This window comes from Olea europaea, chromosome 13 (genome assembly GCF_002742605.1).
Source record: "Olea europaea var. sylvestris chromosome 13, O_europaea_v1, whole genome shotgun sequence".
Classification (NCBI taxonomy): domain Eukaryota; kingdom Viridiplantae; phylum Streptophyta; class Magnoliopsida; order Lamiales; family Oleaceae; genus Olea; species Olea europaea.
Genome location: NC_036249.1, coordinates 18,444,428 through 18,461,947, shown reverse-complemented (window position 1 = coordinate 18,461,947; position 17,520 = coordinate 18,444,428). Strand labels below are relative to the sequence as shown.

General features: G+C 41.6%; 1 protein-coding gene and 1 long non-coding RNA gene across 4 annotated transcripts; one reads left to right on the top strand and one right to left on the bottom strand.

Annotated features, from left to right (window-relative positions):
• Window positions 1–9,244: 9,244 nt before the first annotated feature.
• LOC111407780 lies at window positions 9,245–12,654 on the bottom strand. Of its 3 annotated transcripts, none has more exons than XR_002705192.1 (4): window positions 12,438–12,654; window positions 10,008–11,948; window positions 9,877–9,939; window positions 9,245–9,784 (listed from the first exon to the last, which is right to left on the bottom strand). It is a non-coding gene; the product is annotated as an uncharacterized LOC111407780 (long non-coding RNA). The 3 variants fall into 3 exon arrangements; XR_002705193.1 differs by having other exon boundaries at window positions 10,027–11,948; XR_002705191.1 differs by having other exon boundaries at window positions 10,039–11,948.
• A 243-nt stretch (window positions 12,655–12,897) lies between these two features.
• LOC111407779 (acyl-coenzyme A thioesterase 13) lies at window positions 12,898–15,593 on the top strand. Its single transcript, XM_023037448.1, has 3 exons — window positions 12,898–13,318; window positions 13,714–13,854; window positions 15,278–15,593. The coding sequence occupies exons 1-3, from the start codon at window positions 13,124–13,126 to the stop codon at window positions 15,419–15,421; spliced, it is 480 nt and encodes a 159-aa protein (XP_022893216.1). The 5' UTR covers window positions 12,898–13,123; the 3' UTR covers window positions 15,422–15,593.
• Window positions 15,594–17,520: the final 1,927 nt, after the last annotated feature.

Below are 17,520 nucleotides of genomic sequence, written 5' to 3'. Positions count from 1 at the left end.
GAAGTGGCTTCATAAGGGAAGTCATCTGCCCGAAGTGGATATCCAACCCGGTTCTGGTGAAAAAGCTCAGCGGGAAGTGAAGAGTGTGCATAGACTTCACAAACCTGAAAAAGGCGTGCCCTAAAGACAGCTTCCTACTTCCAAGAATGGACCAACTTGTGGATTCCACTGCTAGACATGAACTACTGAGCTTCGTGGATGCATACTCAGGGTATAACCAGATACCCATGTTCCGACCTGATGAGGAAGCTACATCCTTCATTACGGACAGAGGACTGTATTGCTACAAAGTTATATCCTTCGGATTGAAGAATGTCGGAGCTACATATCAGAGATTGGTCAACATGATGTTTACCGAACTCATCGGCAAAACCATGGAAGTCTACGTGGACGACATGCTAGTCAAAAGCCCCCAGGCAGTCGAACACGTAAGTCACCTCGACCAAACTTTTTAAATACTTAGAAAGTATAATGTGAAATTGAATCCCCTCAAGTACACCTTTGGAGTGGCATCGGGTCAGTTCTTGGGGTATATTGTCAATCAAAGAGGAATTGAAGCAAATCCAGTGAAAATAATGGCCTTGCAAGAGATGAGGTCACCTCAGAAATCAAAGAAGGTCCAAAGCCTCAATGGTCGGATAGCCGTACTCAGTCGCTTCATCTTCAGGGCCACAGATAAAAGCTTGCCTTTCTTCAATGTGCTGAAACGAGAAAAGAAATTCCAATGGACTTCAGAATGTGAGGAAGCCTTCCAGGCGCTGAAAAAGCACCTCGGAGAGGCACCCCTCTGGTCAAAACCTCGACCGGATGAGTCACTACTGCTGTACTTAACGATTTCAGACGTGGCGGTCAGCGCCGTCCTAGTCAGAGAAGAAAGTGAGTACCAGTTGCCAGTGTACTACGTCAGCAAAGCACTTCTCCCAGCTGAAACACGTTACCCAGACATGGAGAAACTGACACTCGCCCTTATCACAGCTTCAAGAAAATTGAGGCCGTACTTCCAGGCCCACTCAATTCAAGGTCTCAACAACTTCCCACTGAAACAGGTAATGCAGAAAACAGACGCATCAGGACGCCTGCTAAAATGGGCAATCGAGCTCAGTGAGTTCGATCTAACGTTCCAACCTTGACACGTCATCAAGGGCCAGGCCCTTGATGATTTTATGGTTGAGTTTACCAAAGCCCCAGAAATGGAGGCGATAATAGAACCATCCAAACCCCCCACATGGAAACTGTTCGTAGATGGGTCCTCAGAAGAGACTGGCTCTGGGGTAGGGATCGTATTCGAAAGCTCGGAAGGCCATGGGCTAAATTGTGCAGTAAGGTTCAGCTTCAAAGTCTCGAACAATGCTGCTGAGTACGAGGCCCTTCTGGCAGGTCTTAGACTTGCTAAGGAGATGCGGGTCAAAAGGCTCTTGGCGAGTAGTGACTCTCAACTTATAGTGAACCAGGTCAATGGAAACTTTGCAGCCAAAGATGGTAGCATGATTACTTACTTGAAGTTGGTTCTGGACCTAGTTCCTCATTTTGAAAGGTTCGAACTGACTCAAGTCCCCCATCTAGCTAATGTATATGCAGTCGTCTTTCAAAATTGACCAGCAACAAGGATTCAGAGCTGCCAAAGGTCGTCCATATTGAACACTTATCGAAGCCCTCCATTTCTGGAGGTGAAGAGGTACTATGGATAGAAGGCACCCCATTATGGATGCAGCCTATCATCACCTACCTGAAGGATCAAACACTGCCTGCTTCTAGAAACGAGGCGAGGAAGTTAAGAAGAAGGGATGTGCACTTCATCCTGCAAGAAGATACTCTTTACAAGAGAGGCTTTGCCTCGCCAGTTCTTCAATGCGTGGGAGGCGAAGAGGCCACATACATACTCAGGGAAATCCATGAGGGAATCTGCGAAAATCACTTCGGAGGAATGGCTCTGGCACACAAGGTTCTCCGTCAAGGCTACTTCTGGCCGACCCTGAAAAGGGATACTTGCCAGTTTGTCCAGAAATGTGACAAGTGCCACCGCTTCTCAAACATAAAAAGACAGTCTGCTCAGAGCCTCTCCGTAGTAACCAACCCTTGGCCATTCTCCAAGTGAGGCATTGACTTCATTGGTCCACTCCAAAAGGAAGAGGAAGTGCAACTTTCGCCATTGTCGCCATTGACTACTTCACTAAGTGGTTCGAGGCTGAACCCCTTGCCAGGATCACCGAGGCGAATACTACCAAATTCGTCTGGAAGAACATTATTTGTAGGTTCGGCATTCTCCACTCCTTAGTGTCTGACAATGGAAGGCAGTTCGACAATAGGAAGATGCGAGACTTATGCGACGAACTAGGCATAAAGAAGGACTTCTCAACACCTCATCACTCCCAAGCAAATGGACAAGTTGAAGCAGTGAACAAGACTATCAAGCACACCCTGAAAAGGAAGCTTGACACCTCAAAGGGGGCCTAGGTTGACAAACTCCCCCACGTCCTCTGGGCTATCAGAACTTCTAGCCGAACTGCAATAGGTGAAACACCATTTTCCATGACCTAAAGAGCCGAGGCCATGAGCCTGGTCGAGGTCGGGGTCCCATCACACCGTCGGATACACTTCAATGAGATCAGCAACGACGAGATTCGAATAAGCGAACTGCACCTCCTTGAGGAAATGAGGGATGCCACCCAAGTGAACTTGGTAAAGTATCACCGAAAAATGACCCGCTATTATAACTCCAAGGTCAGAAACAGAACTCTTTGCCTGGGCGACCTCATCCTCAAAAGGGTCTTCCAATTTTCAAAATCGATCGGGTCAGGAGTGTTTGGACCAAACTGCAAGGGCCCTTACCGCATCCGTAGGGAATCCCGACCCGATACTTTCGAAATTCAAGACATGGTAGGAAAGGCATTGCCTCATCAATGGAACATCGAACACTTGAGGAAGTACTATCAATGATGAACCTTTGTTCCGACCCGATCTCAATATTGTCTAATGAATCGATTGTTCTGATCTGATCTCAGTTGTAAATCCCCTAGCTTATTAAGTGCTGGAATTGCCTTGGTAAAGCGTGGTGTAATTTATCTCAAGTAATGAAACTTCGGTTCTGTACTACATCGGTTAGTCAATAGTTTCGTCAGTCCATCAATGTGTTTACTTAAGTGATCCGATCTTCAATTATTAACTGATTAACGTTAAGAGGCTCTTCATGTTTGCTTAAGTGGTCCACTTCATATTAACTTAAGTGGTTCGATCTCGAATTGTTAACCGGTTAGCGTTAAGAGTCGCCTCATGTTCACTTAAGTGATTTAACTTATATTAACTTGAGTGGTCCGATCTTCAATTATTAACTGGTTATTGTTACGAGGCACTTAGTCTGATGTTTGTCATTCATACAAGTATAAACAGATCCAAAAGGAAAGAAAGCAGAAGCACAAATACTTAGCAAAAAATTTCATTTCATTTAAATGAAAATTGAAGTACAAGAAGGCCGAAGCCATTACAAAAGATAACCCTATTCTAGTGGAGGGACCTCTGCATCGGCCGCCTCCGGAGCTGCCTCAGCAAGCTTATCAAGCCGACCTCCAGTTGGTCCCCCGAACTCTGCCTCCAAAGAGGAGATGTACAGAGTGGGGTGGACCTCTTTCAGTCGACCCAATAAGCCTTGGGCACTCCAAGAGGCCCAAAAATTGGCGAAGTCGTCATACAGGGGATGGTCTCCGAAATGGTCGATGAAGTTCTAAACTGCCACCTCCTCTGCAGACTTCAACTCCTCCTTCAAAGAGGCAATTTCCTCGGACTGAGCCTCTGCCTTCTGCCTCAGCTCCGCCTTCTCTTTGTTTGAGGCCTCTAGAGCCTCGGTGGCGAGCTTGTGGTGCTCATTGGCATGGTCAACTCGTCAAGTCATAGCAGCCACTTGGCACTTCACCTCGTATAACTCTTTCTTCAGCCGCTCTACTTCTGCTTTGGCCGCAGTTAGCTGGGCCTCGGCCTCCTTCTTTCCCTCCTCCGTCTGCGTGGCCTTGGCCTGAACCTCTCGCACGGCATCCCCATAGTGCATCGCCTCATCGAGGCGCTTGGCGAAGTCCTCCCTCTTGGAGTTCAGATCCTTCACCAAGCCCTCGAGTTAGATGCTTGTACTCAGGGCCCGAGCCACGCAGGTGCTGTTGGCAGCCACCAAGTCTTTAGCTGTGCAGGAAGCGGTGTGGTCCCTCCACTCCTCGGTCCAGTATTTGTTGTGGACCAGCACCACTGCAACTGTTTTTGGAGAAAGGGCCTCCGACACTTCCCTCACCGGCTCCTTCGGATTTGTGTCCAGAAAGTCAACCTCCTTAGAGGGACGGGGCCTCTTCCTCTTCTGCTGCCCCGACACTTGAGCGATTGGCACAGCAGTAAGTGGTGTTGTGGTCGGGGCAGTGGCAGTGGCAGCCTCAGATGGCGCAGGCCTCTTCTCTGGAATGGCCACCCCGGTGAGAATTGTGGTCTGCTTCAGAACAAGGGGTGGCCTTGCCACAGTTGGGCATTTTGGAGGTGCGGCGCTCTTCTTGCCCTTCCGTCGGAGATCAGCCTCCGAGTCCTCGGGTACCTCCTCCTCCGTCGGAGGCTGAAGCCTCTTACTGGCGTCCACCAAATCCTCCATTTGCTTCTTGTAGGAGGATGAGGAGGCCTTAAGTGCCCGTGCCTCTGCCATCATCCTCTGGATGGTCTTAAAGTCAGGGCGCACGGGCATCTTCTTATTAAAATTGTCTGCAAGGAACGAATGACAAATTAGTACAAGTGTTAAGAGTTCGGAATAAAAGGTAAAGGCTTCGGTCCAGTTACCTTGGGATGCCATCAAGTCGTGTGTAACGAAGTGAATGTTCTTTCGGATCAGCCTATGGTATGACCTCTTCTTTTGAGGCAGCTGATAGATGATGCAGATGGTTTTGAAGTCTTCGGAAGATAGCTTACATCGAGGAAGAGCACATACAAAAGAAATGCAAATATTAGTCACGGTTCGAACCGAAGAGAAATATAAAGAAAAGCAACTACTATACTCACTAAGTGTTGAATACTTCGTTGGGACCGTAAGAGGCGCCAGGGGGTCCCCCTCCATCGTGTCCCATCACCCTGTAGCCCATCACTACGAGCTCTTCCATTCTTTGATGGAGCTCAGCAGATCGAGCATGAATGAAGTACGGGAACCCCATGAAGTAATGTAGTACCACCCCCGGTTCTTATCCCCCCCCGGCAGTTACCTTAGGAATGTAAAGGGTCTGGAAGACGGAGAAGGGCATCTCCAGCCCTAGTGACGCTTCTTTCCACAACATCCAGGAGCCCACCATTTGACTCTATGAGTTCGAATTGAGTTGGGTCGGGGCTAGCCCATAGGATCTAAGCACCATCCTAAAGAATGGGTGAATTGGCAGCCTAAGTCCGGCCCTAAGGATCGCCTCACTAATGGCCACACAATTCAGCCTAGGGTAGCAGGCCCTCTTTTCGGGCTCGGGGAGGATCAAATTTATGTTATATGGGATCCTATACTCTACCCTAAGTCTCTCTAGGTCGGCCTCTCTTAATTTAGATGGGTAGTCCGACGCCCCCTAGTACACAGAAGTATCTGCTAGGCTATCCGATCGCTTCCATATATTTTCTCCCTATTATCGCCTCGACTATTTTTGAGGAGGTCGCCACACAATGGGCTCGTCCATCCTCACTAGTTCTAACCCCCTCCCCGAACCAGAACTCCCCTCAGAAGCCATTTTTCAGAAGTTAAAAGGTACTGGAACTTACGAGTTTGAAGGTTTTCCTAGCCGGAAATGGTGTAAGATCGTCGGATGTTAGTACCACCCCCGGTTCTTATCCCCCCCCGGCAGTTACCTTAGGAATGTAAAGGGTCTGGAAGACGGAGAAGGGCATCTCCAGCCCTAGTGACGCTTCTTTCCACAACATCCAGGAGCCCACCATTTGACTCTATGAGTTCGAATTGAGTTGGGTCGGGGCTAGCCCATAGGATCTAAGCACCATCCTAAAGAATGGGTGAATTGGCAGCCTAAGTCCGGCCCTAAGGATCGCCTCACTAATGGCCACACAATTCAGCCTAGGGTAGCAGGCCCTCTTTTCGGGCTCGGGGAGGATCAAATTTATGTTATATGGGATCCTATACTCTACCCTAAGTCTCTCTAGGTCGGCCTCTCTTAATTTAGATGGGTAGTCCGACGCCCCCTAGTACACAGAAGTATCTGCTAGGCTATCCGATCGCTTCCATATATTTTCTCCCTATTATCGCCTCGACTATTTTTGAGGAGGTCGCCACACAATGGGCTCGTCCATCCTCACTAGTTCTAACCCCCTCCCCGAACCAGAACTCCCCTCAGAAGCCATTTTTCAGAAGTTAAAAGGTACTGGAACTTACGAGTTTGAAGGTTTTCCTAGCCGGAAATGGTGTAAGATCGTCGGATGTTGGTATTTTCTCGTCGGAATTGCTTAGAAAACACCGAAAATTGCAAATGGTTTGAGAGAAGAGTATATTGTCTGTTTTTGCAAGGGTAAAAAGCTTGAGAAAAGCTCAGAGTCCGCCTTTTATAGAAAGACCCATCCGATCTCCACCATTGAATTCAAATGCGATCAATCTAAGCCGTTCGTCGCATTTTCAATCTAGGCCATTGAAATGAAACGCCAGATTTGATCTACGCCTAAGATTTCGCTGTGACCTTCGCGCTCGCTTAAAACGCGTCACCTCGGTCACCACCAGTCGTCAATAATAAGAACTCGCAGCAGCCTTTTTTGGAGAATGGGCATGGGACCCAACTGTCACCTTGGAAATACGCAATAGTTGTCAAATCATTTGACATGAAGTCTCCTGTGGTTCATCGCCTTGGCCGCTGCGTTCCCTCCTAAGCTTTACAAAGTTTCGGCCGTCTCTCAACGTGTCGTCCCCTGTGGGTCAGCGCACCAGTGGCAGATGAGCTCCTCACTCAACTTTACAAAGTATAAACGCATTTGACGCTAAGTCCCCTGTGAGTCATCGCCTCGGCCACTGCGTTTCCTCCTAAGTTTTACAAGGTTTTAGCCATCTCCCAATGCGTCGTGCCCTGTGGGTCAGCGCACAGGTGGCAGATGAGCTCCTCACTCAACTTTACAAAGTTTAGACGCACTTGATGCGAAATCCCCTGTGAGTTATCACCTCGGCGGCTGCGTTCCCTCCTAAGCTTTATAAAGTTTCAGTCATCTCTCAATGCGTCGTCCCCTGTGGGTCAGCGCACCGGTGGCAGATGAGCTCCTCACTCAATTTTACAAAGCTTAGGCACGTCTGACGCGAGTCCCATGTGGGTCATCGCCTCGATCGTCACGTTTACCTTTTTTCCCTACTAATCGTTCAGTCTTGCAGCGCTTCGACCTCACATCGGTTAGTGTTTCCCTTATGCAGTAACGAAGCTTTAGCGCATCTGCCTAAGATCATGGCTTCGGTTACTGCAGAAGATCGACCCACAAGCTCCCACAAGTCGCGATCCCCAATACCGAGACATGCACATCCGGTCAGGAAAGCAAGTCCACCCATAATATAAATATTCATACCTGGACTTGGAGGACCACTGTTACGCCCCTATCTGAATCGCTTCGAAAGTCCCATCACCACACATTCCGACCTGATAGACACCTATTCGAATTGTTTTCGAAGTGATCTCATCAATGTCAACGACCGATAGCACACTGTGAGACATAGGCGATCCTGCTTAACTGACCGAAGCGCCTCATCCCTGAGACTGAGGCGAAGTGGTCCTCTATCAGAAGATCCGTCGCCAATCTTAGAAAGAGATTTTTGCCAAGATCCTCTCTGCACTTAAGGTTTAAATTGATTTGACATCTCCATGAGGCTAATTGATGTGACTTATCAACTTTATGTCAACTTAACTCAGGAGAAACAAACTGTCCGCCCACTCTACAGACGCGACTGATTGACGCCTATGAACGGACACCTCATACCGTCAGATGTATACACGTGTCCCACATCCAACAGTTCATCCCACCTATAAATACCCAAGGTTTGGCAAGAGGCAAAGGTAATGAAACTCTTACTACATAGCACTCCATAGCAAGTTTATATATTTTCTTCTCTCCCTTAGTGTTTTTAACACAACCTCTGAGTACTGTTCCGACCACCCTAACCTGACTTGACCGTCGGAGTGTATACGGCCGCCGCCACCCCCACTGGTCCCGGCCGTGTGCGTCTAATCGTGCGTTGATTATGTGCAAGGAGGAATACGTGGAGTAGCTATCGATTGGCCACGTGGAAGGTCCAATTTTTGAGTTCAACATCAACCATTAACTAAACATGGCTTAAATGGTAGAATCAGGAGCATTGATAGATCTAAAAGAATGAATAGCAACTTAACATGTTGATATAATTCAGCTTTTACAGTCATTGGTTTCTTGGTGTTGCCTAATGTAGGTCTATGCAAGTAAAATTGAGCCAACTAGATAGCATTTATTGATAATCACCCATCTACTATGTGGAATGAATATGATGACTGATCTTTTTTTTTTCCTAGCTGGAATAGCATATTATAATAGTAGGAAAGAACGAGAGGATTTGTCATGGTTGCAGGAAGCCAAACCATTACTTATGGGATTGCCTAATGAATAAACCATGCCCAGTATGTGGCAAGGGAATTCAGCAATGCATGGAGATTGAAAGGACGACTAAAAACTTAAGGATGACTGTTCTTCTATTGTACTAATGATTGTAGTCATTTCAAACGGCTCGACGAAGATGAATATTTTCAATTGGTCGATCAACCGCTACATAGAAAATTCATTTGTTGTTGGGTATGTTGAAGCATGTTGCTAAAATGATCGAAGAAAAGGACGTTGATATCTCTGTCAAATTTTCTTTTCGAAAGGGAAAATGAGAGAAAGATAACAGGAAACAAAAAGGAGGAGCCCGTGAAATTGAATTGTTTATGTTGTTGTCAAGTTTGTGTAATTCACCGATTTATAACTGTTGGTAGACGTCAAACATTGAAATGTAGGCTAATCCCAGTGCAATGAAATTTATGTTTGTAATTTGAATATTTATAGGCATCAAACTTTGTAATGGAGGTGTACATTAATCTAAACTAGTTTATTATCATTTAACTGATTAGTGCGTTCAATTTTTTAACAAATAGTTTATATATTTCAAAAAGAAAGGATTACAAATGGAATCGAGAAATATATACCCATTCAACCACACAGGATATGTTGTCAATGTACATGCCAAAATCATTTATAATGGACATAATCATAATTCAATTGTTGTCCCCATTCTAACCAATGTTCTGTCCATTATTTACGTTAAACTACAAAATTAATTCTATGCTGAATGTACTTTGCTGATGTACTCTGTTTTCATCCAAAAAAATGTGGTCATAGCTTTCGCCAAAAAACAAAAACACATTATCAAACATATGGTCTTGCTGATGTACTCTACTTCCGTAAAAATATGTGGTCACAGCTTTGGTTAAGAAACACAAACACGGAGTCAAACAGTCGATCCTACCAATGTACTCTGCTTCGTCCATTGTCGTTTTTCTACCCTCAACACTCTCATACTAGCAGATTCCGCATTTTCCATGTCAACCAAGTCATCAACGACATCATCAAGGTTCACATAATCGGTTGGAACATCAATAGGAGTTGACGGAGTGTAAATTGTTTCTGCTGGACCAAATTTTAGTCCATTCGTCCACGCTTTACTAGACACCATTGGGATTGGAATGAAATGGAAATTTTGTTCGCTCCCGGGATTGTAGTCCTTCGACGCTCACTCTAGAACCATTTTACCCTGCATGTCCAGACATTAACATTATCAGAATGCTCTCATTGTCCACAAAATATGATGACTAACTTTAAAAAATGAATAAAACGTGTACTAACTCGTTCATCCACCGCTCTATTAAAATGCGTGTCAACCGGTTCTAAATTTCCTTCAAACAAATCCTATCCACAAAAAACCAAAGTTAGAATACATTAATCAAATTATCACCTAAAAAAAAGATCATGCTTACAGAATCCGGTGCATTCGACCTAGAGTGGTACCGTTTGTTATGACATTGCTGTCCGCATAATGAGCATGTCATTTTCAGCCGTCCCTTTCTCCGGATATAGGTCTTTGCTTGCGAATGCACTATCACTTCTTCATCAGTTCCTTTTTTGAGATTTATTTATCTCTTCCCCTTTCACGGTGACGGCAAAGTAATATCAACCATGTCCAACTGTGGCCATAATCACATACTGTTGATTGGATGCATGATACTACTGTAGCATCTCATATATGACTCAATCGTGTAGCAGGCGTGAACGAAATCTTCTGGATCATTTCTAAAATCTAGAATTACTGCTACAGCATGGATGCAAGGTATGCTTGTAAGCTCCCATTCTCTACATGCACAAGTTCTTTCCTGTAGATTGACTACATATGTCTTTGAGCTACATTCAACATGACATTTCGATCAACTAGAAAAGTAAAATGAGCATTCACATGATTTTTTAGCAATCTTGAGCAATTTTTTCATGATCTTTGGACACTAACATCCTATACACCTCACCATATTGTCTTGATGCTTTTGAATCCTATTCATGAACGTTAATTATAGAGAAGTTAACATTGACAACTAATTTTTTGTCTATCACTTCGTAAAGTCTTGGTGAACCAAGAAATGTGATCTACTCCATTCTCGTGGACGTCTATCCATAAACCATTTGTATGCCTCATCACTAAGTTCACAAATTTGATGCATCCAATGTTGGTTGTCAGCAACAGTGGTCGATTGGTAGCACGTCGTAAGTAATTCTTAAGAATTTTACTCTTGAACCAAGCATTAAAGAAGTTCGTGTACATATGTCTTACACAGAACCTGTACTCGACCTCTGGGAAAAACTCGTCTACCACATTTTGTAGCCCTTTTTGTCTGTCCGTCATAAGCGTCCTACCTCTTCCGTCTCCAATACTAATATCCTTTGAAAGATAAGTCAAGAACCATTGCCAAGCTGCTATATTTTTATTCTAAACAACTGGATAGATGTAGTGATTAGCATCAAGACCAACTGCAGTAAACATTATCCTTCCGAAACAACCCCTTAGTTAACAACCGTCAACACCTATTACCTTCATACAACAATCTCGAAACCCTATCCTACAACAATTGAAGCATATGTAGATCCCCTAAAATATCTGCTCCCGTAATACAATAATGATTGTCGAGCCAACATTTGTACGAAGTACCTTTGCTGCGTAAGACTACGACCGCCTAAACTGCTCTTGCAAATTTCGTGCTAAAACTTCTTTGGCATATCTTCGCATATTCCATGCCACATTTCAGCTAATATCAGTGCGGAGATCCTTCTTCACTGTTACCAAAATTAGCTCGGTCTTCCAGTCCGAGTCCGCCTTGAATTGCTCAATATATCGATGCATCAAGAATATGTAATTGTTGTATCTATTATATTGATCCCAGCTATAGGTATGCTAAGTGGAAGATTTTACTTGCAATCTCTCAGATGCATCCATTCTAGAGGCCTATATTCGCCATTTGCAGCCCAGTTTACAAATTCCTTGCACTCTTCTTTCCTCGTTTGCCTTAAATTTGATGTTGTACCCGTTCAGTCCACCGTATGCTTGAACCGCCTCTTGAAACTCTAATGCGGAATTGAATACTTGCCTAACCTCAAATTGAGGATTTTTCATGTCCTAATCAAAAGTGAATTTAGGAAACTGATAACTGTCATCCTCATCGAATGAACATTGAGAACGTAGTTCCTCTGATGATGGCAGTTCCAATTCATCCAACTCATTGACCTTGCCCTCTTCTCATTCTTCTTGAGCTTCATATTTACGACCCTCAATCCAATTTCAATCCCATCGGTTACATTTCTATTATATTTAATGTCGTCTTCTTTGGACCCAAAGTCATTATCGGAGTCAACGAAGTCCGGATCTTCCTCACAATCTGTAATACAATTAAACCACATTAACGAGGAATACATGTAAACCATCAAATAGGGAACAACGAATTGTGGCCCAAAAAAAAAAAAAAAAAATTGCATTTGCTACTATAGTATAGATGTTGGAAATTAATTAACTATCAAATGATTCAAACCTACTCAACCCCATATCAAAGTGGAGAACTCAAGCAGAATCAAACCATATCAATCTAGTTGAACAATTAAATCATATTATGAAGGTCATTCATATGATACACAGGATTCTGTGAATTAATCTAAGAGTACAATTACAATTCCCACAAGAAACCATGTAAATAAATATTTTTCAGATTTTTAAAACCAATAATTGTCAGATTAATAGCAACTTCAAAATTTTCAACAATGAGAATAGCAACTACAAAACCCATAAGTGTCAAATGAATGGCAACTAGAATGCCCAATATTTTAAAATGCATGTGCGTCATATTTTTAAAGCCCATGAGTTCGAGATTTACCTTCATGTTGTCCGTCCATTGCAAAAATTACAACAATGGAATGGGAGCTATTTCTCTACGCTTGGGTAGGCTGTTTGAGTAGTGAGCAACGACTGGAACGAACTTTGATTTTGAGCTCAGGGTTTCGATTTAAGGAATTTAGGGTTTCGAATTCGATTATGGTTCTTTTTTTTCTGTGGATGTTTACAATTTGGGTGAGGTAAATGTAAATGAAAGGTGTGTTTCATTTTGTGGAGGAAAACGTTTCAATGAAAGGCATGAAATGTACGGAAAGGCGTGCTATTAATGCTGATGTGGTCGGTTATTTGGAAAATCATTTAACACTTGTAAGGATTTAATTGGCCAACTAGATTTCCCGCCTGCCATGTAGACACGTCAATTAACATATCTGATCCAAGGAGTAATAGGTAGTAATGGATTGAAGTTCAGCGGCCAACAGGACAAATTCGAAAGTTCGATGAGTGAATCGTGACATAGCCAAAAGTTCGGTGGCTAACAAAACATTTAACTCGAATTTTTGAGGGTGAAATATGAAGATCAAAAGGGCAATGGACAAACTTCAAGAGTAAACTGTGATCATAAGTGGTTTGAGTGGAGTATTGAAATAAATATATTAACTCGACGAAGGTTGTATGGTTGATAAATCTGAAATCTGAAAAATCCATCTTTTGCCGGAGGATTTGAAAATGGAAAAGCCAAAGGAATTTCTTGAAAATTTTGCAATTGAAGGATTAGATCGCGTATCTCGACTCAATTTCCCTCCCCACAGACCCCATATCGATTCAAGCTTCTACGAGTATTTCGTCCTCAGAGGCATCCGAGTCGACCGAGTCCAACCCGGTTCCATCACTTGCTCTTTCAAAGTGCCCCATCGCCTCACTGTAAGAGAGTAAATCTCCACGTATTATGGTTTCTTTTCTTTCTTTCTTTATTTTTACTGACTTGATGGTAATTTGATCAACGGTATGAGGATAAGGATTGCGGGTGAAGTTTGTCCAAATTTGATTCGATTTGCAGATTAGGAATGCCAATTTAGATAATTAACTAAAAACACCAATTCGGTATAGTTATTTTTCCTTCAAATTTGATTTGATTTCGCAGAATAGGAATGAGAACTGAGCAAATGAATTTAACACAATGATTTTAGGTAATTTTTATTGAAAATCGGTTAAGTTAGCCATTGAAATTAAAGCACTGATTCATAATTGTGTTTCTCGAGATTTCATTGGAATTTACAATATAGGAATTGTTTATCGAGACTTGGTTGATTTTGCAGAATAAGGATGGGAACTTTGTTCCGGGCGCTATTGCCACTATGGTTGATGAATTAGGAGCTGCGGTAATCCACGTTGAGGGACAACCTATGGATGTTTCAATTGACATGTCAATAAACTGCCTTGCCACTGCAAAAATGGGAGTACGCTTTCTTGATCCCATCTCCATCTTTTTCTTCATTCATGGATGCTGCTAGTGTCATTAGTGTAATTTTTATTTGGGGTTCAGTATTTTTAATGGATACTTTTCACGAATTTTTTGATTTGGCACTGAACTGTAGTAGTCACTGCTTATATAGGGGTTTAAACTTTCATTTCATTTTCTAAGACGAAAGAGCCAGAGATTTCTTGATCTGCTTACTGTTTGTTTTCAGTGTGAAAAAACTTGGTTAGTGTACCTTTGGTCTTCTTATGCAAGACTATAACTGACCACGGAAGGTGGAAAAATCTTTCATGTTTCTGTTTCCCTTCTCAGTTGACTAAATTCTGCCAGAGATTTTCCTTTTAGCACAAACGAATGGGCTATGTAGAATGCATTACCTGAAAAGCTTGCTTGATACATTGTCAATGAGGAAAGGGGATCGCATTAGGTTTATATGCTATTCTACTGACGTATAATATTACTAATGCTTTTGCTCATTGAATTGAATCTTTTAACGAGTGTTACTAAAGTAAGAACCATGTGAACATGTTGGTTAGTGGACGTTTTCCCCATCTGATGGATTATGATTATTACCGGTTTACTATGGTCATGATTGCTTAAAGAATTCGACAAATAACAATGTATCCTTTTGCTTGTTAATCGTTGCAATATGTAAAATATTGAAAACAGTTGAAGTTGGACGTCATGGGATATATTCGTGCACCCGTGTATTAACCTTTTAGCTTCACATTTCTTGTTTTTGGATATGATAACATGAAGCAGCCAACCCATTTGTCAGCACTGCCATTGATGCATAGACACAATCCAAGAAGTTGCATTTTTCGTATAGTAATTGGTTGTGCATCTAACTTGTTTTTGTGAGCAAGCTGGCGATTTTAGTAAGAAGTATAATCATAGGATAATTTACAAACGCCGGTAACATTGAAGATCAACCAATGGAGTAACATTTGTTTTTAAGCCAAATTTTGGCCTTTCTTCAGGTTGCAATCCTCAAATTTCTGTCCACAAAATATTTCTGGTATGGGAAAGCATTACCAGACCAGTAGACTATATATAATGCCACGGAGTCATCATTGATGGCAAATAGCATTATTTTTTACGAAATTATTGTATGAAATTTATGAATTACCGGACCCCACAGGTTATATGTCCAAACTGGTATAACTTATAGCAACCGATGATATTTCCCATATATGAAAGGACAAATAGTGAAAAGATAACTGATATATTGGTCGTTTTTGAGCCTGGGATTGTGTGTGGACCTCACAATATGTTACGTATCCCCGGTTGGAGATTGGTTAAAGGATTAAAGAAGAAAAATTCGTCGCATTGACTGTTACCTTTGTAACTGCTGCATCGAGGCTCTATATTAAGTTATGTCTTTTATATGGTTGTATTGGCAGGATGAACTAGAGATCACCTCAAGAGTCTTGGGTCGGAAAGGTAATTATTCTGGAACAATTGTTCTTATAAGAAACAAAGCAACTGGGGAGGTGGTTGCTGAAGGGAGACATTCATTGTTCAGCAAACCTGCAAGCAAAATGTAGTGTATAAAGTTTGTTACTCTTAATATTAATTGCTTTCTTGTCCTAATTATATAATTTTATGCTTATAAGAGATTTAATATTATGCTTTGTATAATGTTTGGCTAAGCTTATAAGCATGTTAAAAGATACTTATATTGGCAAATATGACCTTCATGCTCAAAGTTAATATGCTTATTTAAAGTAGGGTTTCAGGTCCTCAATCTATTTAAGTATGTAAATCATGATACCCACGTGACCAAAATCGTCAACTGAGGATGTTAAAATTGTGTACGAATTTCGACTGACTCAAAGCTAAAGGGTAAAACCATAAAACTGCTAACTTTTTTTCTCCAATTTAAATGAAATTTGCTTGTGATTTTATCGTCTACGTCCACCATTTTCATCACATTGGAACCATATTCATTATCAGTCTCATAGTTCTAGTAAATTAGGATTTCGTTGAAAGTTTAATATAAAATTTTGTCTCTCTATGTATATTTTTATAGGGGGCGTCAATTTCTGAAAAATTAAAAATGAAAACCAACATAAATATTTCAAAATAGTTTGAAATAGTGATATCAGTGATTTTGAATAGGGGAATTTAAGGCCATGTTTCGCCCTATTTCTTCAAACTTATATTTTCTCAAATTTATTTTTAATTATACATTTTTTCAATGAAGAATTATTCTTCTTGTACAACTGGGGTTGACGGTTGTACACATAGCACAACTGTTCAATGAAATAGTTTTGCACGTGAATTTATAATTTTTTATTACTTTCTATTTGCCTGTTTGTTTTCGATTATTTTCCCATTAAAATGAAAAATATGACCATTATCCATCACATCAAGCCACCAAATTTGAATTTCTAATCTCTTGCATAGGGTTCGTAACGGCTATATTTTTCATTTTCATTCTTATAAAAATAGGAAACAAACGGGGTCTTAATAATAATATTATAAAATTAAATTAAATCCTATCCACCCTATCACTTTCCAAACCCTAATCATTCCTATTTTCTCTTTTCATATCATTTCCCTTCTCTCTTCTCTCTCTTTTAGCACACATCAATTTCTGAAGGCCGCTACTAGGTAAGCAACACAAGTTGCTGCAACAATGAGCCGCACTATTGTTCACAACAGTGCCCCAACAGTAAATGCTGTGCTGTGCACTTACATCACCTTTGCACAGCGCCGTACTATGATTGTGACACTATTTCTTCATCCAATCTGCTTTAGAGGTGCTTTGGGTGCGCCGCACAATGAGGGTTTTGGGTGCGCAGCTATGATTTGCAAATGGTGATGTTTCTTCCTCCGATCTATTTGGGTTGCTTTGGATGTTGGTGACGGTGCTGGCGTTGGGTGCTGGAAATAAAAAATTATGGGATGCAAGACTAGAGAGAAAAATTCAGAGAATTCTCAAAAATATTTGTATTCTATGATTTGGCTCAATAAAATGTCTCAAGCACAAGACATTTTATAGATACAAAGGATCCCAAATATATTGTATGAACTTAATAGACAAATTAATAACTTTTCCTATGTACTATGAATAATAGGATACAAAAACCATTTGGATACATGATTTAAATAAATGCATAAATATTAAATAAACTAATTCATGTATCAAATTTAATTTTTTATCATTCATGAATCAAGTTTAATTTCCAACATCCCTTCTTAAACTTGTTTCCCTCTTGATAACTCCTATTCAAGTATACAATTTTGCAAAATCACCATTCTTAAATGGTTTGGTGAAAATGTCTGCTACTTGATCATTGGTCTTCACATAAACAAGTTCAACTTCTTTGTTCTCAATACACTTTCTAATAAAGTAAAATCTCGTATCTATATGCTTGCTTCGATCATGGAATATAAAAATTTTACCCAAAGCAATAGCTGACTTGTTATCAACATAAATTGGTGTAGCTTCGTTTTGAGGCATATGAAGCATCTCCAATAATTTTCATAGCCAAATGGCATGACAAACACACGATGCAGCGGAAACATGTTCAGTTTCACAAGTAGAAAGGATCACAATGGACTGCTTCTTTGAACACCAAGTGAAAGCGGTGTTGCTCATGAAAAACAAAAATCAAGTGGTGCTTTTTCGATCATTAAT